We start from the raw sequence: 25183 nt of genomic DNA on the forward strand, positions 1-25183 counted from the left end.
GTAATGAGTTAATTAAAACAATAAGTATGTATCTTCTATAAACCCTATGTATTCAGTCTACCATTTTGGTCTGGGACTAATAAAAATATTACAAAATGCATAAAGCAGTGAGTGTAAAATTTGATTAGATTACCCACCTACCGGAGCGATAAGAACTGTAATACGCGAGTTTCAGTAGGCACGGCTACTGTGTACTTTACCGAATTCAATATCTACGACCAATCGCGTCGCTATTCATGAATTATCACTCAAATTAATGGCGTGTAAGTTATAAATGGCCGGCGGATTAGGGCCCATCCATTTTATTCCTATTTTACCTACCGTAAAGAGGCTTCATTGAAAACGTACACAAATTCACGGAAGCATCCGCTAATTTTCCCACCTTGTGTCCTTCTCTTGCCCATGGTCGGGCTTACACTCTATCTCGCTCTGCCAGGCCTTTTCTCTAGCGCGATTCATCATCATTTCGCGGTTTACTGGTTTTCCATTCAAATTGTAGATTGGATGCTGTCGAGGAAAACGGTGGTTGAAATATAAATTAGGACTACCTGTGTTTACCTATCCAGTTATATACAATAAGTAGTTCATTATTTAAAAAGGTTAAAAGTTCGGTAGACTGCTAAGAAACTTTTTTTTATATACTTAATAGATACCTGGGGATAATATTACCAATCGCAATAAAAGGAATCTCTACAAAACCATAATGATGGCTTATTTTTCGCTCCGGAAAAAGTAAATAGAGATGATTTGGAATCTGTAGGCATGCTCAATTAGTATTCCAAATAGCCGCTAACATATCGTACACGTACATAAAATGTAAAGAGTGGACCGCTCGGCGGCACGAACGACGCATAACTTTCTCGCGGATGATACCCACACCCGCAACTCCAATCTTAAAAGAACAGGGGTAAGTGCTAAAGTTGTCTGCGACTGTACCGAGTGTACGTCTCCGTCGCGGTTTCTATTTCACCCAAGCAATAACCGTCTTACCGCACTTGTAAGTAGGTTCAAAATGATGAAGTCACACCCGCCGGCCGTGGAGTGCGGGACTTTGAGGCTTATGGTAATTGTAATAAAGCGGAGTGCAGCAGTTATGGGACGTGAGAGGTTCTAGACCAAATCCCAAGTAAGCTGTAACTTCCTTTTGGATTTTCGGAAGCCATTTATCAGTCTGATGTGGGCGTCTGGAAATTTTTCATGTTTCGTTATTGTTGCGAAGAGACATGACACGTACGCTTCGAGGATTCCTCGCCTTTTGTTTATTGGCCACGTGTCTATCGGCATCAAGGTCGCACGGAGCTGTTACCACATTTTACAATGTGTGGCAAGGGGCATTAACTCTATTAACAACTCACTTTTCATACATTTTACTCGCATTGTTTAAAATTGCTCATGCCGTATTTTGGCTGAGAGGGAGTTAATTCAGTTAGTTATGAGTATCGTAAAGAAAACAAGATCGCTAAATCACAAGTAAATATCATACAAAGCAACTAATTTGCGGTGCTAGATAAATTAGTGTTTATGGTTTGTGGGAAGAGCGCAGGGCGAAATAGTGCGTCCCCGGGCGCGCATTACGACCGAGATAAATCAAGTGTAACCCTTCCTCTGCCGCAAGCAAATTACCGACCACCTGAGACTTGTAAAAATGCCCCACAAAATGATTACTATTTACTAGCCGCAAGCTGCTACCTCGTTCTTTTAAACCGAACTTGGGGTAAGAAATTGGGAGATATTAAACTATTAAATTAAATGTGCCCGGGGTTACCAATTTGTAAAATTTTAATTAAATCAACTTTCAAATGACATTACCCGTTCAGAAGATCTGTAATTCGTTTCTGTAAAACTACGCCTACAACGCATATAATATAACTGAAAATGTTTAAAAACCAACTCCTTTTATGATATAGGGTAAATATCTAAATAACCCTTACAAGACCGACCACAATATAAGAACATCGAGCTTGTTCTGTGATATTAAAAGAGATCTAAGGAAATGAGTTGGGGGCGTCGAAATTGGCTACCAAAAGACTATATGGCGACCCGGTCGAGGGTGAGAGTGTTTAGAAGGCAATCACTGGTCCCATATGGACACAAATTACTTTTCCTATTTGGTGCACAAATCTACTATGATGACAAGTGGAATAGGGTGCTGTGGTTTGCCGCCTTCTGTTTACAAATGAATCGCGGATTGGGGTTAAATGTAAACTATCAGTGTCTTATTTCTTTCCAATATTTATTAGATGCCACTTCACACATCTTAAATGTGTATGACTGAAACCGTCAAGATTGTTAGTGTTGCGACGATAGCTCAGCAGGTGGAGTAAATAATACTAGTGGACTGTATAACATGTAAATACGTATAATGACTTTAAATATAACAATATAGTACAATAAGGGCTGATTTTTCAATCACCAGATAACTTTTATCTGACGAATAAGTTTGAAGTTTTGACAGCTTTTGTATAGAAGATATGTCAAACCGCCATATTTATTCCTCAGATAGAGGTTAACTGATGATTGAACAATCAGCCCTTAAGCAAATAAGAATTAAAGTAGTAAGAACGCGTGGGCGCGGCCGGTGCGCATAAGCAAGATTTGACCTCTGGACTCGGCGCATACGCGGCGAGCCGTTGTACCACGATGTCACAGTCACCCCCACTTGTCGTAGACGCAGTTGAAGCGAGTGGGACGACTCAACAGTTAGCTAACTACTAAATTCATACATATTTCCAGCAGTACAAAAAAATACTGCAGCTAGGGCATGCAATACCGGTTAACCGGTTTCGTTTTTACCGGTAAATCGCCCATTTTTGCGAGTTTTAAATTACCGGTAAAAATAATATGAAACCGGTAATTTACCGGTTTTTGCGTTTTTCTGATAAAATATAGCAATTGTTCATTTAACGTCAAATCTTTGTTATGTAGCCTGTCCTTAACTATCTCTAGGTTACAAATCTTCTTTCTCATCTTAATTTAAATTAATTTACAATCTAAACAAATTGTATTCATTCGGTTATTCTGTTTTTCCTCATAGCTGTCAGCTCATACTAGGTACAAATGTAGCTAATGCTTATTTTACCTACTCTATGACCCTACTGAGCAAGGGCTTTTACTTCACCACCATGCGGATGCGGATAGCACTGAGGACACGGTGGAGCACACAGTCCAGGTGTGCCCTGCCTGGGAAGGGTACCGCCGTGTTGTCGTCGAGGCAATAGGCAGTGGTGACCTTTCGCGTCCTTCCCTGGTTCAAGCCATGGTCCGGAGCTAAAGTGAATGGGAAGCCGTCACCTCCTTCTGCGAAGCAGTCATGCTCGAGAAGAAGACGGCGGAGCGACTGCGAGTAGCACCTCTCATCCCAGCCGCTGCAGTGGACCAGAAAGACACCACGGGCGCCAAGGGTCGAGAGACGACTCCCGGCCACCATAGGCGTCGGTCTGTGGGCAGTGAGTTCGAGTGGCTCATCGTTCCACCGTCTGCATAGACAACAGACCCGTGTCAGCGGCACACGTCGTTCCACGGGCTCCTCGTGGAAATGTAAACAAACCCAGTGGGGCCTAGCAGGGCCAAGGCCTGCCGAGGCCGCGGGATTGTTCGAAAGAGTTACCGCGACCCTGGTCCATAAAACGCCTACTAAAAAACATGGGTTTTAGACAGAAAGAGCCTGTCATTTGATGATTTACCATAAAAGAGGGCTTTCACATCAATGAAAAATATATTTTTTACGGTAATTCTTAGCGTTTATCCCGTCTTGTGACGGGATCGGCTTTCCGTATCTTCATTCTTCCACTTCGCTCTATCCTCCTGAATAGACATCTTCCTCTTCGAGTTCGCAGATTTTCATGTCATTCATTACGAAACTCAACCACCACGGTTTCGGCCTGCCTTTGCGCCTTTGACTGGGTATATTGAGATTGAGTATCACATTCACACTGCCGATGTCCTCAGGTGTCACTCCTTTTTACATGTCCGTACCATTGCAGCCGTTTCTCTTGCATTTTGTCGGCGACGTCGCGTACGGATGGTACTGACATGTTTTTTGTTACGGCCCACGTCACAAAAAACGTTTACCACCTTATACTTTGCATATTTATTTAGTTTTTGCTTTAAGACTACACAATCTTATTGTTATAATATCACATTTAAAAAAAAAATACAAAAATTACCGTTTTACCGGTTTACCGGTAAAAATATTTTTATTACCGAATTTTTACCGGTAATTTTAATTTTACCGGAATTGCATGCCCTAACTGCAGCGTACAGTTAGATACGAAATTGACTTCAAAAACAATGACTTCCGTTGTTATGCTATTTATTTATGCATGCATCTAACCATTAAATTCTGTTCTAACTCGAATAAAATATCTAATATATATCTACTAGTAGAATAAAATTTAGCAGTCAAAAGCGACATATGTCGATGTTGGTCTCCGTTATACAGGGATTAGGGTCGCGTAAACGATGCCATTCTGCACGTTTTCAATTTGCATAAATATTAGTGGGAGCTGTAATGTCATAAATATATTAGTGCGGTGATACAGATTTTATGGTGATTACAAAATTATAGCTACGTTCTGTTTAGGGGTTGCGGTTATAGCGTTATATTTATCCCCTGTAACTTTGGTACATGATTTTGGCCCTGTTACCGTAGTAACTATTATATAATCTGTGCTGTTACCACGCCGCATCATTTTCCTTGCAAGTATCGTACAGAAAATATTAGAACACATAAAATGTACAGTTTTTATCAAGGGGTGCGGGATAGTAATAATCTTTTATGTTGAAAATGTGCCAATACAATAGGTTATCTCTCCCACCTCCAAGGATTTGAGCCATACAAGCATATTTGTGGAATAATGTAAAGTCATAATATTATAATTATGAGGTAGGGTCCCGGGGACCGTCGCAGCTCATAAAGCGGCGTCATTCGCTTTTGTTAGATGCTCGTATCATATTTCACGTTAGTGTCACCGTGTTTTATACTAATACCGCATGAAATGCACATGTATAATTGCAACTTGTTCCAAATTAACAATGAGTATTGTATTTTATTAGGAAGCATTTATGCCACTTATTATTGTTTATTTACTGCCAGAGACCTTGTACAGCAATCTTACAATTAAACGCTTTCTTTGTCTTTTCGCTCTACTCTCACAATTTATATAAAGTTCCAACGTTCTTACTGCCCCAAAAGTTATAAATCAGAGTGATACAATGCAATATTTTGTGTACTTTCATACAGTTATTGCCTCGGGGCGGTATCATTGTATTTGTGTTTACAAATAGTTCATGTCGTGGTGTTTGACCATCATAGCATTATGTCACTGTTTGTTCTAGATCTTTTGTTACCGCGAGGGTGACTGCGCCACCGATCAGACAACAATTTGTCATAAAATAAAAAGATTTATTGCCAAGTCGCCTATGTTTGTACAATGTGTACAGATACTGTTTTAACAACCGTTACTCTTCCCTTTTATAGCAACAAATAAAATGAAAATAAACGGAAAGTAATATTATACAAAGGATGAGAGCATTATTTTAGAATCATATTACCTGCCCGTGTGTTATAAAAACGTATCTTTATGGCGTCATTATTCGTGATAAGAAATAAATAGGTATATTTTCAAATTGGTGATATAAACGGGGATGACAATTGACAGCGATCTTTGTTTATGGTGTACAGATTCTAACATTAGTATATAATTTAGAAGTAAATAAACGAGTAATTGCTCGGTCAAGACAAGATAACTTAGAAATAGATTTTGACTGTGAAAGTGGGAGAAATTACAAAAAGGTGTCTCAGTGACCATTACAACGGGTTCAGCGACAGATGGGCGAGTCGCATCGCAAGGGTTGACCCCACATCTGTCATCCACTATCAATCACGCACATTGTAAATATTGTTTGTTTGTACCAATGACTTATTGTTTGCCGATACATCAGTGGAGTTCACGCTGAGATGTGTCGTTACTTCACTTTTGTCAATAACTAATGTGGCCGCGGAAGGATTTAATTAATTTCAATCATTTCCTCGTCATTTTGATGGATATAATAAATAGGTGTGAGCTGATATCTCTTATTTATATTGAAGATATGAAAGTATTGACATTTTATTTAAGAGAAACTTAAGATTCATCATGCATCATTAACATTCAATAACAGAACAAAATATTTAACCCATTCAATTCTATTTTTTTATCCGGACCCAAATATCATATTACCAACAGCTACCCAGGTAATTTCGCAAATACATCGGATGGCTCAATATCAAATAGTGTATGACAATATTTTATTTATGAGTTTTTCCCGCGGAGGGCGTGACCACGTTTTCTGCGCGACAGATGTCACGGCATCCGCCCTCTTTGAGAAACCAGAAAAAAGGCCCGTCGAGGAGGCGTGGTAGTAATAAATTTTGTCAAAATATGCTCGACACAAACACTTCCCATAGCGCGCCCTATTAGAATAACAGAACAAATCGGTTTAATTTGTTAACAGGCGTTCAGAATGGGTGTCACATGTCTTGCGAGGTATGCCCAGCTTTTTATTTATTTAGTTTTGCCTTCACTAATTGCTGATGACAAAGTTAATAGCTCGTGCATATGTTAATAGCTACTTATGAATTTACAACTAAATGATTCTCGGTAACTTACACTCTAGTTGATATTTTAGATAAAACGTTATTTAGCTTCATAGCAGTTATTTTTACATCTCTCACTTATTTCTTTATTCTTGGCATACTATCATTTTATTAACTATCTTTATGATATATTTAATGAGCGTTTTTGTTAAAGCGAAATTATGCTTATAATCATGCCTCTATTATTTATTTTCAATCAAACACTGTTTTTGCCTCAAGTCTTAACAGATTGAAAATCCCAAAGAAACCTAAATCTGAGCAACAAGAGCGCTAACATCTATCCGAAAGTGACACCGCTCGTTTTTGCAGCATAAAATTTGTCAGAATCTTTTTCTAAACATCAATTATAACAAAAAAACACATTAATTTATCGCCAGGGACGGCGATCAAAGCAAGCGACAACGGGGCCCGGTGTTAGGCTCGCTGTCACAGGGGATGCAATTTTTTTCTCCTATTGAAAAAGTACAGACAGACTGGCAGACAGTGTGGCACCGAGTTTTTGCGTACTTTTTTGTTAATAGACAGATAAATAATGTCCGTTTGCGATTTTATAAGTTGTAAAACAAAACCGCTTGTTCAGAAAAAGTGTGGATCTAAAAGTTTCTAACAGTTAAGCAATATGTTAAGCTATCTCAAAGATACCGCTGTCGAAAACATCGAAAGATACGTTAAATGACAAAAAAATCAATCAATCGGTCTGAAGTTGCCAGTATTTAGTTTATACAACAAAAAATATTTGTGCATCTTTTAAGTCTTAATCGAATACTCATTGTACTCTTCTCTGTCAATGGTTTGTTTATTAGAATATGCCAGAAAACGTCTGCTCATCTGCTGGGCTAATATTTAGATGAGAAGTGAAACATTCTTCAGTAATCTAACCGTGGCGTTGCGCCGTGCGCTTGCGTCGGTCAGATTTGGGCACATTCAGATAAAGTCAGTAATCTCGACCCGAGACGTGAACTAACACAACAAATATTTGTTTGGGCTCGTGGCCTCACACCATGGGCACACGCCTACCTACTTGATGAAATATTCACAATTTACATTCTTGTACACCGATAAAACTACATCTTTTTTATAGCCCCTAAATAAATCTCAAATATTTGTTGGTATGTTTTGATGTTTCTTAGCCCTAATTCACTTTCTATTAACTGTAAGTTCCTCTCTAGAATAACCAAAACGATAATAAACAATTTTAGTGTTCTGTAAAGTACCTACGTAATATATTCTTGATGAAAGTGAAACGCAAATAGTTAGTATCGTAAATTAATCAACCTACTTGGAATATTACTCCAAAATGAGCGTAACATCTTAGTCGCGGCAACTTGTAATCCTTCACATCACAAAATGGTTGATTACGTGCGCGCCAAGCTTCCCAATTCTTTGTTTGGCAAACTTCCCAACACAAACTTGGTTAATGGATGAAAAGAACGTTTGTTTTTCTTATTAAATATGTTTAATCGACTCTATAAGCGATTGTTTTACTTATTTAATGACTAAGGATTATTCTAATATCCTATAATGCCGTAAAATTAATTGACCTAATGTTGTTTAGGAAGAAGTCAAATTTATGAGACTACAGTTCTCTAAACAAAACTATTACAGTAATCATAATTATAAAGCAGAGGCAATATTACATAACATTAACGACGTATATTTCACCGACGAGCACGTTGCTGAACGGTCTCAATCTCACATCGGTACCAGAAGGTATCTAAAACAGGAAAAAAATACCGTTTTCACATACCATATGAAAAAAATAATGTGCTCAAATCCCGCGTAATTAATTTTCCATATTTTGTTCCAGGAAATAATGAGATCCGCCTCCGGTTTAGCGCCGGATGAGGTGAAAAAAAGGTATCGACAGAATCAACGAACGAGGAGGCTTTAATAAGATTCCGCAAAACCTGATCAATTTAAAATTAAAGCCACGAAACGTGTTTTTCGCCTATTTTATAAAAATCTCGGGATATGGGAACAATCTTCGACGGATAAGCTTGGAGAAGCAATATCATACGCAGAACAGAGGGGATTTTTTAACCGCATGTGCAAAAATTGAGACACAATTTTCCGAAGAATTTATACGATCTAATCAAAAAACGTTGAAAAATTCAGGTGACGTTTCCCCACGCCTGAAGTATGTCAATTTTGCCATACTATGATTTTGAAAAAAACTTGTTTAAATAAAGCATTTTATACTTATAGAAATTCAATAATAACATTAAAACAAATAAAGATAGAATGACGACAGCAATCGCCTAATGAAGTAACACACAATAGAGTTTTAATAATATAATGCACACAGTAGCGTTATAATCCCCCATTTAAATTCAATGGCAAAAGCGGCAAGTGCAAGTCTAATCATCGCAATATAATGCTTCACCGACTACGGCCTACAAGAGGGTTGGTTTTTTAGGGTGCAAGGGAGACAGAACATTGTTTTATTAAAAAACCTTGGGTTCAGAGAAGGATAGATGATAGCCGATTCATTCAAGTTGACTTTAAATGATTACCTCTATTGCTCTTTTTGTCGGGCTGTGATGGATTGCATATCATTGCTTTGCGTTAACGCACGTGTAAAATACAAAAAAGTAGGTACCTAATATTTTAATGATTTGTATAAACACACCCACTCATAGTCAACAATAATGATTAAAAATAAATTCACTATTTCAAGTACACAGAGTATACAAAGTTATATTTTTACAGGTGACGAAACCGTTTTTCGTCTACAGGAAAATTACAAACACATTTTCAGTGATTCATCTCCATACAAACATTTGCCTTTTCTCAAAGAACTATATGGTGTGTTAATTACATACCTATTTCTATTTTAGTACTAGACAACCTAAAACTTTATCTACGTATTCAAAATGCAAATAAGAGTAGAGTATCTTCCTCTGTGTTTTTGAAGTTCGGGTCCCTCGAGGCATGTCTAATTGCGTAACTAAACACATAGGGGGCGCGTAATCCGATATTGATGTGTTTGTAAAAACTATCCGATTAGCCTGGCACCCCAGCTCGTGTTGATTTGCTTGTGATTATATTATACAAATTGATTTCTTGTGCAAGCGTTTGTTCAATCTTTATTCGGAAGCAGGTAGTAATCGGATTACATTAGGTTTGTCTGTTTGATGGGGGCATGAATGATGAACTTGTTTCTTTAAATTCGACTTACTATTATATATATAGGTAGGTGTGCACGTTGATACACAAGCACATTTATGATCATAATTTATACCAGTATTTTTTTTAAATTGCTTCATCATTTTATATGAAAACAAATGGCAACATTGAAAAAAATGCTCATCGTGATGTGTAGCATGTCATGTACTGACGTAGACAAAAGAGGCGAATTGCGTGTCACGCGGGCGGGAGGTGAATAATCCCTAATTTTGTATACAAAGTGCGCCCACATCGCGTCACGGTCTTCCTGCTCGATCGCCTGTGACGATGCACCGCTTTTTATTCGCGACTCACTCCATAAATAAAGCTATCGGCGACTGTACCACGTGCACTCGAGTCCATTGTCGAGTATTGATGACAAAAGTCATATTTCATAATTATGATTTTTATAGCTTTGTTGTATAATAGTTATTTGTTATACAAGAGTGCAAAGTTGCTTTTTAACCGCGGGCTCAATTTTGATGACCGAGCAAGCGAAGGATTCTAAAATTGAAACACGAGCGTAGCGAGTGTTTCAATAATTAGAAACCTGAGCGATAGCGAGGGAATCAAAAGAGCACAAGGTGAAAAATCTTTGCACTCGAGTGCAACACGTAACTTTTCATCCCACCTCATCGAGGAAATTACTAAATGCAAAAAAACAAAATGGCGCGCACATATGAGTAGGTATCAAATTAAAAAGAAGTACCTATTAAAGTTCATTTATTTGAAAAATCAGTTTAAAAATGAAACGAGGTTAAAAATCGATGTAAAAACAATAATAAAAACTACTGAATTAATTGAATAATTATTTTAAGCAGTATTTTATTTCTTTAATATGTATTTGTTTGAAAAGTCTTATCAAAGATTGTCACAAATGGAGTATTGCACACGATTTTCTAAATTCAAATCACTTTGCCGCTCTAGAGGATAAAAACGGCTTTTGCGCTCAGATATCAAAGGGTAAAACTACTCTTTCCGAGATGGTGGGATGAAAATAAAATTATGTTATTAGCAGTCATTAATGTAAAACGATTCGTTTCATATTGTGTTATTGAACAGTCATCATAACTTTTTTAATGGGTGATATTTTTATCCATCTGAGTTATCCAATGTATTTTAGTTCTTTAGACTTGGTGGTGTTGCATCTAGTATATAGCTAAGGAGGATATCAGGATAATTCGTTAAAACGTTCATTACGATTTCGAACTCAGTTAACCAATTTTTAAGCATACGAATTTTCAATGAATTCGAGAGCTTTTATGTCGGAAATAAAAGGCAAAAAAGAGTGCTTTATTTACCCGTTATAGGTTCCTATCTGAGGACAGGAGGAGCTACATATCTTCATAAAAATAAAACGCGCCGAACGAGATCGTATGCGAGCACGGGTCGTGCGTCGCGAAATGAAACGCGAAAACTCCCCTTTGTTTTATTTACTGGCCGGGCAGGCAGAGTTTAAAACGGGATTTATTCGCCAATATAAGAGAACCTCACTGGTTCACTTCTACGCGGAAACGGATCGATGTGGATCGGAAGATACCAATTTAATAAAAGGAGAATTCTTATAAGAATCTTTTATGCTCACTGTTTTGCTTTTTGTGAAGAATTTTATAGGTACTTTACTTTTTCATTCGCATATCCGAATGAGCAGACGGAAAAAAGATTTTTGTAATTTTTTAACGTCTTTTTGACAGGAAGGAAACCCCTTGTACACAAATAAACAAAACTAAGGCTAAGGCAAACAAAATAACTCACATTTGAGCTTTTCCAGCGGTTCATGATGTAGTGGCGGGGCATGATGCAGCGGCGTATGCTGAGGTTCATGATGCAGTGGCGCCATGAGGCTCGAGATCGCAGAGCCCACGGACGCCGCCACTGACTCATGCAAGTGACCTCCTCCATGCAACTCCAGCTCGGATAGACAGAGCCCGTTCTCGCTTAGCGGCTCCATTCCGGCCGCCAGCGCCTCCTTGTACACCCGGAGGTGAATGATGATGCTTGTTCTGACGCCGGGGGAAAGGAACGCGAGTGACCAGCTGATCACGCGCGCACTCGCATTCTTGTTACCGCTGGAACAAATTTTATTTCTTTATTATTACAATCAAGTTTTTTTATAGCCTACCTATAGGTATCTTAAATCTATGCTCCACAAAACCGTTTGTCTGCGGAAACGGAACATAATTTTGTTACTTAATAGTATACTTAATGTTTAAATAGTACGGAAACTTATACCCATTATACCTACATATGTAATAACTAGTATTTAAAAATATCAATAAAAAAATAAAACAAATAAGAAATATCTGTAGGTAAATAAAATTAAGACAAAAGTTTACAAAGTGCTAACAAAATCATAGAGGTAGGTTAATCATAGGTTAGGTAGGTACTCAATATGGCAGACGAAGTATATGACAGCAGTAAAATATGATAGTGAGAGATAGTGTTATTTTATACGATGACATTTCAGTTCCACAGTTCATAACGGTTGAGCAAAATATAAAGTTTTATTAAATGTTTAAGTACTCCATGGTTATGAGACTGAAAGTATCTACTCTACTTATTATAAATTCGGACTACCGAAACTAAAACTTTCGTTAACTACAATGAAGTTACCAAATACCCAACCAATTTATTAGTACCATTTATTTGTGTTAGTAAACTACACGAACAAGCTCACAACAACTAGAAACTTCCTCGTCGTACAAAAGTTCCTAAAACATTACGTTCATAAATCATTTTTAGTAAAAAATCAGCTTGATTTAAAGCGGCACACGACGATGTTTGAGCAGTGAAAAAAATAAGCACCATAAAAAACGTTCTGATGGAGATATATCACTTTACAACTTTCATATTTCAAGTAGCCTTGTCAGTGGCTGGGCATCGGTGTTTCAGTGAACACATAAAACCTGCCATAATGGCTAGGAAAGGAAAAAGTAGGAAAAAAGGGCATTCACACAAAATGATTTATAGGTTTAATTGCCTTTTTACGCGGTAGTGCCTATCTGCGGCCGACGGGAATTCAATATTCAGAAATAAGAGCAAAGAGTTGCGTCGAAGCGCCAATGCCACCGTTTTATTGCATTTTTTTCAGTGAAACTGTCTGGTATGACTTTTTAATAAAAGTATTTTACCTGAATACGTTTTTTTGCAGAACTATTTGAACACGCCACATTATTAAATTCAGTAATAACTTTAACCCTATAAAAACTTAACTGATAAGTAGGTATTAGTAAAACAGTCTTTATATAAAACTAGCTTTCGCCCGCGGTTTCACCCGCGTCCCGTAGCCGGATGGTGACAAAAACTATCCTAAAACCTTCTCGCGGGTCTAAGTTACCTCCCCTCTAATTTTCAGCCAAATCGGTCAAGCCGTTTTCATGTTATGTCGTGACAACGGAGGGCGGGTTTCATTTTTATATAATTATATAGATTACGTATAAGCAAAATTTTCTGATTATCAACTTTAGAACAAAGATGTGCCTATAAATTCGAAATTTGAAATCGTATATTCTTTTTTTTCTGTTTTATTTAAGCTATTTTCTGGTCAATATTTTTATATCGTTTAGTTTTCATATGTGCCAGTAACTAAATTATCTATACTAATATTATAAAGCTGAAGAGTTTGTTTGTCTGTTTGTTTGAACGCGCTAATCTCAGGAACTACTGGTCCGATTTGAAAATTTCTTTCAGTGTTAGATAGCCCATTTATCGAGGAAGGCTATAGGCTTTTTATCCCGGTACGGGAAGTAGTTCCCACGGGATGCGGGTGTAACCGCTGGCAGTAGCTAGTGTAAAATAAAGGCGACAAAAAGAATATATTTTATTTAAATGAAAATAATACGAAAAGAAAATATTTATGGTCTATAAAAAAATAAAGATTTCGTATCACGAAATCTTTATTTCCCAGTATTTTTTAAGTTTCTTTTTTATTCTCTGGTACCTATTATGTAAAACATTTTTTTAATGCGACCTCTTCTGCGGATAGGTATGTCGTCGCCCTCATACTTCTTGTATAATTTATTTATGTAGGCCAATCCATACGCGCCAAGATTTCATCAAAGTTATTTCTAATCAGTTAAAGTTCTGCAAAAAGAACACAAAGATCATGAAAACAAACCAAAGTAAATATGACAGGCACAATAATCGTCGCTCACACAACGCGATTGTAATCTTGACTAGGCGGTGAGTAATTGGCCAAAGCTAAAGGCAGCAATCGAGCCGCTTGAGCCACTCTCATCCCTTTAAACCGATGTAAAGCCTTTTTTAAGCCCAAAGATTTAAGTTGGTGAAAGTGCTTCGCTCTATTAAAACGCCATTTGGTTCGAATTTTACTTGGAAGTCGGTACGATTTGATGGTCTCAACTCTCGGCACAAGAAGGTCGAATGTCGCTGAACTTTTCTCTATGGTCGTACGCGTTCTGTAGACCAATCGTAATCGTTGCAAAGTTCAACAATGGACGTTTGAATGCCGGTTTCAGATTTAAATGTTAGTTTTGTTTAATAGATTAATTCAGGTGATTTTATAAAAACGAGTTACTACCCTAGGTTTTTTTCTTAATATTTCAGATTTATTGCAATAGTTTATGCTGCCGTAAAGACTAGTACCTTGATTTATTTTATGCCTCAATCGAAACCGATTAGAATTTACTTACAGCTACACCCCATACCTAATTCAATTTTGAAGAGAAACAAAACAATACACTGCACAAAATTGGTATTAGACACTTATCTACGAATTTTGCACATGTTTCACACGACCGAGGTCAACAACTTGAACGTCAGCACTTACAACAGTCATTGTTTTATCGTGTATCTAGAACTTTGAAACATACCGCCAACTAGCCTATTTGGAAGAAAATCAAATCATATCTGAATTACATACTTCGGTACTACAAGAAAATTCAATAGTTTAGACGTCAATATCAAATGTTCCGAGTTTATCTTGAATGTTTTCACTCATCATTGATAAGGATCGTCTCGGTATTTTTGGTGATAGCAATCAAATTATTAACTCTAAACTTCTATCTTCCTTTGTTATTCTTTTGTACCTACTTACTGATAAAAGCTTGTTGCTTGTAAGTTTTGTCTGTGAAAATACATATATCTTGTACATGAGAATTTGACTTATCACATACATAGAAGATCTATTTTAGAAACTAGTACCTATATATAGCATTAGTACTAACGACATATGTATATTAAACTAGTATGCACATTATACAGTAGAACATATATATCTCTTGCTCATACCTACATTAAGTTCTCTCTGAATACACTATTGTCCATTGCGTTGCGGTGATAATCATACCCTGCCATTAAATGTCACATTACACATCTAGTTTCCTGAACTCTTCGAAAAAACATTACAGGAAAATAAGAAAGAATCAAAAGTGTAACTATCGACAGGACTTTTATAAATAATATTTAATTAAAATTCCTAAAAAAAGGCATATCTCACAGAGAATATTTCAAATGTTTATATGTAAATCAATTTGATTACTAGAAATAAAGTACAAGCAAATTGACAAAATATGGTTTTCTACAAAAAAAAATAGCATAAGAATACCCCAAGGAGGCCTTATCTGTATGGCATACATTGAAAGCGGCGTCTAGCCAGACAATAATGCAGTTTATAATCAAATATTATATTACCCAGTCAACAAACTGACTAAAATAGAATCAAACACAGCCAGCCCTAACATTAATGCATGTAAAACACATGTACCTCGTGTGATAGCAGTAAATATTTGAATGTAGGTATGTGATAACATGATGTTATGATATTGTCAATGGGCTCGTATCATCTCCACGTATAACCGTTCGATTTGTAGATAATATCTGTTTGTATACGTGACACCTTTATTTTTAGATTTTATTTGTTTTTCTTTAGATGTCTTGTGATAGTTTTGGTACCTAAATGTAAATATTGGCAAATACTGTTACACTTTTCAGTGATGTATCAAATAGGTACTAAGTCAGTCATGTATTCAATCAATTTCTTGACTAAATAAAATGCGAACGCTATGTAAAGCTGAATAGTTTATGGAGTTTCTTGTCGATTCTTATCCATGAGATCAGCTACTTGGAACAGTGGACCAAGCTGCTTTAATATTTCAGAACATGTGCTTAAAAATGCATAGAGGTATTAAGGTGTTACTGGTGAACAATGTTTACCCAGACTGGTCATTAATTTAGTAAAAGAGTGCATGCGTTAAAACTACACTAAACCATTACAATTTGCCTTGTAACTACATACATTTGCCATTTATGACTGTATGTTTTCATTGATAAATAAGATAGTGCCTCGTTGTCTCTTTCTGTCACAAGTTTAGAATTCAAGGTAAGCAATACTTCTCTTTGGTATTCATGACAACAAATTATCATGTCTTAAGATAAAAAAAACTACATCAATCACATTACAAGTGTTATTTTTAAAACTTATTTTTTTCCGTGACTTTTTAAGTCACGCGTTCAAGTAAGGAACGAAAGTGAACGCGTGACTTATCAAGTCACGCGTTCACGATGCACTAACATTTCAACAGACATAATTAATGAATCGATTAATCAATTAATTACCGCAGCTTATATTTTAATAATAAAATGCCACAAATTATTTTGGGCGTATCCATGAAATACAGGAGTAAAGGTATGAACCGACGTCACGTCAATTTATCTATCTGTTATCAATTGAACACACAGATAAAATTATCATTCCGCTGATATGAGCGCACCAACACCTCGAATTGTAATGCTACGGTTATTTTTGGTACTCTGTGGAATGTTATTGAATGCATTAAAACTTTATAGCTCTCTGTGTGAATAATGCAGGTTGTACTTTGGATAATTTTACTTGTGTATCAAACGGTTAAACAGCACTAATAATGTGCGTATAAGTATGCTATACGGCAAAGATACAGGTGATGGTCGGTGGCTACTGTATCCTATTTCTTTGCGATGTTGAAGACTGCTATTGTTGAAACCGTTAGAAAAAGTTTACAGCTATAATAAGTTCTTAGACAAATAACAAGTAGGTATACGTTCATGCAATAATTTAAACAAGCCTACTTTGGTTTGCACATTTGTAAGTTCTACAACTTTGTCTTGTCTTGTCACACACAGCAATTCCATTCTGTTGATCTTTTAATCAGGGTATATTTTTGAGACATTCAATATACCTGATTAATTAACTAACCCCAATAGAGATAGGTTCTAATGGCCTTACTACAAAAACTTTAACTCCTGTTTTACACTAGTCTAACAAAATTTTGGCTGCAAAATGAACCGTATGTCAACGTCATAATTTGACATTTTTTTAGACAAGGCATAAACTGACGTTTAAAAGTTTTTGTGGTAAGACGGTATCTGTTTAAAATATTATGATGAAAGAATTGTACATACTTAGATGTAGACATTAACACAAACACTACACAATAAAGGTACCATTTTCAGGCTAAGTTTTCTAAAGGAAACTGTACTTTAAAACACAATTGTTAAATCTATGACAAAATAAAATAAAGTATATTCAAATAAATTTTAAGTTTATAAAGTTGTCACGACTTACGTAGGTAAAACATTTGTGTTAAACAATTTATTATTTGACAAAAATATTGTTATTATCAAAAATGCCTCCGAAATAGTAGTTCGTAGGTAATAATCAATGTCGATAATGTGTTTTATCAAGCCTGCTATTTGTACCGACTGATCTTTATCCATTCTTATTGCATTTTGGTAAATCCGCATTAATTTCGATTTATAACTTAAAACTTCCGTTTGTTTTTATAATCAATTGGCTGCTGCAATTGCTTGCAACCTGCATCAACTAATTTATATCGTTTTTTAATTTTACAATGTAGGTAATTTGGCATAAGTTCAGTATTATTCAATTCCTTTGACTTTTTTAATTAAGAAAAATAAATGACATGTCTTTGATAACTTCCATCCCAGTCCATTATTGATTCTGGGTTAAGCTCGCCATTGTACATAAACTGTCTTTATTTTTCTTTATATGTATTGTTAAGTGTGCAATAGAGTATAAAAAGTATTTTATTTCTTCCAACCTAAAGAGTTAGCACTAGTGCGGTCTCTTCAATTTTAATCTCTCTCTGATCTAGGCCTAATAATAAGTAGCTGACTAGCTGAAAATGCACATGCAAGACCAAATAAAATAAAATATCTTAGATTGCTTATTACGTAAAGTGATTTTTCTCCTGATTATTTCTAAGTTTATGACGACATGTAAAATTCCTACCGTCATATAAGTACGGAATAAAGTTACGAGCGCTTGGCAAAACGGCGGAACAAGTTAGAAGTGAGCAAGCAGTTTCCAAGTTACTACTTAGTCATGTACAGATTTTCATGGTTCACTGAACATTGGTACTGGCTGTTTTATGAACTTTTAAAGATTCCGTATTTTGCAGATTATGACAAAGAAAGTGCTTAATTGTAACCAACCTATTATTAAATAAAAAAAAATGCAACATTATTTTTAGATTCAGAATTAGAATTCAGTATTCCTTGAGGCATTATTTGAAAAATATTTTTAATGATATTATGTATTGTTGGCTGTGGTATATACCAAATGGTAGAGGCAATCTTAAAGTTTATTTAGACATTAAATTTAAATATTTCCCGGTTGACATTTAATGAACGAAAAGAAGAGGGTCAGAAAAGGTTAGAAAATATTTTCTTGAAAACCTAAAGGTGAGTTTTAAACGTTTTAAAGAAAGGTTGGTACCTAAACTTCAGGTAAGTAGATATTCTTAAAAGTTTGAAGGTTATTCAGGAAGAACTAGCAAGTTTCTAAGCCCTGTAAAAACTTGGTGATATTTTGAATATAATTTAAAGGCAATTAAATAATACGAACTTGTTTTTAAATGTCATAGAAGAAGACAAATCTTAGACTAGTATAGGAATGACTTTAAAACTTTTTAATTATGGCTATCATTATTTATAAGGAATAATTTATTAGTTCTTTAACACCATGCTGATCGACTTTTCTTCAATATTAAATAAATAGCTTTAATGAAAATTAAAAGATTTACAATTGTCATTTCTTAGATCAAGTTCACTAGTCTAAAAGTGTTGTTTTAATAATTTGATAAAAAGGTTTACCTATCATGCATCATAAAGACATGCATCACATACATAATTCACTTATTAAACTTATTTACCAGTTAATAAACTGCAAGGTAGGTACCTAAAATTCCCTGTGATTATATTCCCGTTATTAAAATACTAAACTCTTTGTTTATAGGTAGGTACTGAACATTCAAAGAACTACTTACTACTAATAAAAAAGGTTGTTACACTCAATAATTGTATTTAGGTAGATAATAAAAACAAGTTATCTTTCTAATATTATAGTTTTATACCTATAGGTAATATTAAGCGCCTCTAGTGTTAGAAACACTACTCTATAAGAAATGGTCTGAAAAAATCAGGTAGACTTGGTACCTACCTTGGTAATTCAGACTATCATGGTATACATTATTGATTCATTATATAAATTATCAATTATTTGGAATTTGGAGTAAATAGCAAACAAGAAAGCATTCAATTCCAGTAAAGATGTGAACATAAAGTTTATACGTATTACAAAGCCTTGTATACCTATATGTCATTTTGAGGTTAGCATTTATTGCCAACTATAGTAAAATAAATAAGCATTATTATTCTACTTCAAGGCAAAACATAGTTATTTAATATTATGATATTTCTAATGCAAATATTGGCATCTCACTGAGAATAAACAATAGTAAGCATCAGCTTTACTGAGCAAGCACCTAGGTAACCTGTTTGCCATAGATAGGCTTTCTACTACACACATCATAACACCTAATCACGTAGGATTACATGGTCACTTAAATACACCTGACTGTCTTATAAGATTCTTAGTAACTCGCCATACTCAGATCTTGCTAGGAATTTATGGGATACCAGTTTGAATGGAACTTTAAAATCTTGACACATTTCATGGCATACTCAGTGTGGATTTGGCAACGAGGCCGGCTTCAGAAATACATTTTGAGATAGAAACTGCACAATCCAGCTGTCGTAAATAAAGCCGAAACAAGTGGAACTTTGACAGTGGACATACTCACAGTTAAAATGTCAAACCGGCTGCGGACAGGCGATGGTGGTGAGTTCGGTGATTCCTCGGAACGCTGATTTTCACAGTGTGTGTACACGAAATCCGATGATATCCGTCATAATCTGGTACAAGCCACGGGATTACGTCCACGCGCCCGGCCGTCACCCACTAACGTAAACACCAGAGAACAAACCAAATACGAATCCGATACCGATAAATCAAAGCGCACGATCGCGGCGACGTCGCTTATCCGCTAAATCCTGTCGGGATCGCGTAAAAAATACTAGTATTAAAAACAGTCTTAAGTGGGCTTACGTACGCGGCGCGTTGCGGCCCGCGCTGGCTCTAATCTCGGCCACTTCCCGGACCAATTTGAACCTAACTCCACCACTCTATACATCATCCGGAGCGCGCCCGCCCACCGCGCCGCTCCAACAGCCGGCGCCCACCTACCCTCGTCTCTCTCACACGCGGCCGTTTTCCCTATACCTCTCTCTCTCGCCCTGAAATCTCGCCACACTGAAAATTCCGTGCGTGGTGCCGCGGGCCGCGGGGTGGGGGACGCAGTCAGCTGGCCGAACTTGTGCGAATAAAATCGACTTTTTATCGCCTCGATGACGCTTCGTGACGTCACTGTTTACTTCTGCCCGTGAAGTGTGGACACTGGATCTTTGACGGACTACTGTGACGCAACCATATTCAGATTTATAGACATCAAAAATCTTCCATTTTGTCATTGGGAAATTTTTACCAGCGTGTTGCACTTTTGTTCTGATATAAACATAGATCTACCTTACATATTCAAATAGTATGAACAAATACAAACTTTGAATTCTATAAGAGGGGTGGCTAAATAGGTAAATCAGAGCACATCATCTGCTCTTATAAATTGTGTTGTAAAAACTCATTTAAATGGTGCAGTATGTTTTCCTTATAGCGTAAAATAATTGCAGTTTAAATCGCGTGGCGTGCACCGGAGTCGGGCGCAATAAATCGCTAGCTCGCTCCCGGTTCGCAACGTAAACAGATCGGGCGCATTAACCGCGCGTCGGCGTACATAAAGAGAGCGGTATAAATATAAAGTTCCCACTCGCCGCCGCGCAAACTTAGCTAAACAACGCCATAATTGCCTTCATTACTTAAATTACTGAAATTATTTATTCAAAAAGCTGGCAACATTTAGCTGGTAGTGGCTCCACCTTAAATAGAGTGAAGGGCCAATGGGCGGTTGCGAGAGCGCAGGGGGCGGGGCTTGCGGCAATATGGCGGCAACCTTCCCGTAGCGCTCGCTCCTGTACGCTCGCCGCACGCCGGCGTTGCATGCTGTTTCAGTCTGTTTTGACGCGTCGACTTTCACGTGTTTTCGAGTGGTTAATTAGTTTGGCATTGTTAATGAGTGCGACTGTAGCAGGCAGCGGAGCGGCGTGGCTGCTACGCGGCCTCTACGCGCCGGCTACGCGCTACGCCGCCCGGCCTGCGAGCCGAGCCGTCGCGCGTCGCCCGACGGCAAACGACCGACGGACACATGAATGTTCTTTACAATTCAAGACCAACATTTCAATAACAGTAGATCTAATTAAATTATCAAGCAGTGTTCAATTATTTTAAGAAAAATCATTATTTTTGAAAGTTTTTGAAAGAAAAGTATCCATTTATTTTTATCCATCTTTATTTTGAATTTTCAAGAATATAATAAAAAAGTAAATATGAATAAGTAATTAACAGTAGGTAGTGTTAAATTTGTCTGGTACCTGTAGTTATAATATAATAATAAATAAGTTCCTACGTTTCTATTTCTAAAATACATAGATAGTGGATTAAAACTTTAGGTATACAGATTATAGATGCTATAAGCAGTCTATCATTATCAAATAAACACCGGACGCTTAGAACAATAATTTATTAACTTATCATATCATAACTTTAATTGATGCACAATAAATTCAATGAAAGAGATAGACTATCGCTGTTTATATACTTATACCTATGAAGTTACCCATCTTCTTTTTTCATTTGGTTTAGTTACTAAATACCAATACTTAGGGTTTTCCAGATTTTAGAAGCTTTTTTACTCACTAGTAGTAAGAATACAAATGTTGGTAAGCCTAATACCTATGTAGAAAGTAGCATAGAATACTTGACGTTGTACCTAATTTTTATAATTAGGTAAACCGAAATGTTTATTATGCATGTGTATTACGGTTTAAAATAGGATTTACTCTATATTGTTTGTAACTTCCATAAGTTGTACAGTAACAGCCAGTTTCTTCATCAAAAGTTAAAGCCAAAGTAAAAGTCAAAGTAATGTCTAAAGTAAAAGTAACGGTCAAATTAAATTTTTCTATTAGTTTTGCTGTCACTTTAGCCTTGAAAAAACGAATTTGACCGTTAATTTTACTTTAGACATTACTTTAACTTTAACTTTTGATAAAGAAACTGGCCGTAAGTCAGGTATCTTAAAAGAAAAATATAATAAATACCTTAAATACCTAATTATTTTGATTGGTAGGTAAGCAGTACTTCCTGAGAATAGCGCATTCCAGCAATCAAATTCTACTGAAGCCTTATAATATTAGTATAAGTATATACAAAGGGTTGCACCAAATCTGTTGTTGTATTTTATTGTTATATAACGTACCTACAAAATCAAATAATAATTTCAATAACTTAAATTGCAAAAATTTAATTAGAACCAAGTAAGTAGTAATCCCGATCATCTGAAAGTGCTCTTGTTTGAGAACAGATGTAACCCTTCGCTAAAAATAACTTCCTATTTATAAAAACAGTAAAACACATCGTAATCTTAAACATAGCTTACATACTTAACACTTATACCTAATACACAGATGACTTGGAATGAGTATCCGGAATGAGGTTTTGACTATGACAAAAATTATGGTCATATTTACTGATTTTGAAAAAATCTATGTTCACAAAACACAGATTAAGGTTTAAGAACGTAATTAAGTTAGGTACTCCTAAAATTTTTATTACAGTGTTAGTTGGTGTCTAAAACCGTAACAAAATGCATTGAATAACTACAAAGTTTTGTATAAGTAGAGATATAGGTTGGTGCAAATACGATGCTTAACATATTGACCACAAAACAATAATCTGAACTGCAACCAAACAATCAGATAGTGATGCAGCTTCGAGCTACCCGTCGATAAATAATATGAATAGGTAATCCTTTTTACAAAACAACGATGTCATTGAGTCCTTTAATGCAAAACCCACAACTGTGGTCGATGAAAGCAAAGAAGAACTGAAATTGAAAAACTGAACATTGAAAGACAATAAAAATAGATATTATAAAATACATAATTATGTAGGTAAGGTTGTACCTGTAATTGGGTAATCAAATACATAGCTTATAGATGCATATTTTCGGAGTCCAAAGGTAATGAAGAATTTCTTGAAGCACTTTTAAAGATGCTGAAGAAAAAGGATAATTTAAAGTTGAGTAGGTATTTCAAGCAATAAACAGGAATGACAAACCTAATACGCAGGTTCATTTTTGTCAATTTATCGTTACAGCTTACAATTTAAGTACCTACCTATTCATTCTAGTAAGGGATTTTATTTCTTCATTTGACAACCAAACATATAACTGAAGACTGAAGCGATTTTAGGACTGAGGATATAAGGTAAAGATGAAAAAACCGAGCTTAGAGTTTTTCTCAATACTACTATTAAGTATTACCCGTAAAGAAACCATAAACTTTAAACATATGGCTATTATATTTTGCATCGCAATATAAGCGGCGATATGATCGAAAACACAATATTGTCGCCATCCCCCTGACAAACGTAATTGATAGTATTTACATCCCCTTTTATTGCTGCTAAACCATTAGCATTACATTTGAATTTATGCTTTAAACTTACACCAATATTATGCGGATTTATTTAGAATGGAATATATAGGTAAACGTTTTCTCCGTACTGACTGGAGGAATTTATATTCTAGGGATTTCTAGCTAGTAAAGACATCAAAGATGTCATTGTCTACCTAGTCAAGTCTTATTTGCCGATATCAATAACCTTAATCAATTTCCATAGAAAACTTATGCGTAGGTATAGATATTTGGGGTTAAAAAAAACGAAAGTATACCTTGGTTCTATGGAACATATGAACAAATCTAGAACACTTGACGACTATCAACAAGAAGCAGGCTTGGATAAGCCACTCGCAGAGAGGTTTTGGAATTCTCGTTATACACTGCCAACCAACCTGATGTATAGAACCAAACTTATGAAATGAAATAGATATTGTTGAAGTGTGTTCAATGGGAGCGAAGTAACAGGTACGATTAAAGTTGAGAGACATACCTAATTGTTAATAAAACTCATTTACCTACTTTATGAATAAATCAAAACAGTAATCCAAACTAATATTATAAATGCGAAAGTAACTCTGTCTGTCTGTCTGTCTGTCTTTCTGTCTGTCTGTCTTTTCTTCACGCCTAAACTACTGAACCGATTTGTGTGAAATTTGGTACAGACATAGTTTGAAACTTGAGAAAGGACATAGGATAGTTTTTATTACAAAAAAAAAATATATTCCGGACATATAGCACCATCTATTGGTCAAATCAAAAATCTGCTGGTAGTCACTATTCCACGCGAACGAAGTTGCGGGCAAAAGCTAGTATAAATTATATAGGAAAAACTGTCTCTCAAACTAAGTAAAACAATTTCTCAAAATTCATCCTGTTATATTTTAATAAACCCAGCATAAGTTTAACGACCGAGATAGATCGTAACTTTTATTTTTATTCGTCAAAATCTAATAATAAGGTTTCGTAACTTCGCATCATTAGATATTAAATAAACATTTAAATAAGCAGATATTATATTTACTATAACTAATAGGTCGCTGACTTCAGCCATGTATTAATTTCTGTAGTAGGTAGGTATTGTACATACCTACTGATGAAATTAATGGTTGTAGGCAGTATTTAATAAATACAATCTAGATATGTACCAGAATGCAAGTTTTTATGAGCTTAGATTAATATAATTGATTGTTGCGGTGTCTTTTAATAAAGATTACGGGAAATTATATAGCTGGTGATATTATTTTATGCATTAAATTATTTAGCTACATGGCTTGTTAATTAGATCCATGTTCTTAAGAATCTGTTTCATCAACTCTGGATTAGTAAACCAGCCTAAGGGATTCAATCATAAGTACTTAATTTAAAAATATGTGTTTGACAAATAACTGTAACAAAAATATCAAAAAGAACTTATTAAAATGACCATAGACTAAGCCAAAACCAGGAAAC

The 25183-nt window shown here is 35.8% G+C and overlaps 1 protein-coding gene across 2 annotated transcripts in view; it reads right to left on the minus strand.

Annotated features, from left to right (window-relative positions):
- The window catches only part of LOC124630148 (pituitary homeobox homolog Ptx1), a 39453-nt gene extending 19191 nt beyond the window's left edge, over positions 1-20262 (minus strand). For both annotated transcript variants that reach the window (XM_047163884.1, XM_047163883.1), the window contains exons 1-2: positions 19903-20262; positions 11558-11871 (exon numbers count right to left, since the gene is read on the minus strand). In XM_047163884.1, coding sequence (XP_047019840.1) covers positions 11558-11753 — 196 coding nt within the window. In that variant the 5' untranslated portion in view covers positions 11754-11871; positions 19903-20262. The remainder of the gene's footprint in view (positions 1-11557; positions 11872-19902) is intronic.
- Positions 20263-25183: the final 4921 nt, after the last annotated feature.

Source organism: Helicoverpa zea, chromosome 4, assembly GCF_022581195.2.
Source record: "Helicoverpa zea isolate HzStark_Cry1AcR chromosome 4, ilHelZeax1.1, whole genome shotgun sequence".
NCBI lineage: Eukaryota > Metazoa > Arthropoda > Insecta > Lepidoptera > Noctuidae > Helicoverpa > Helicoverpa zea.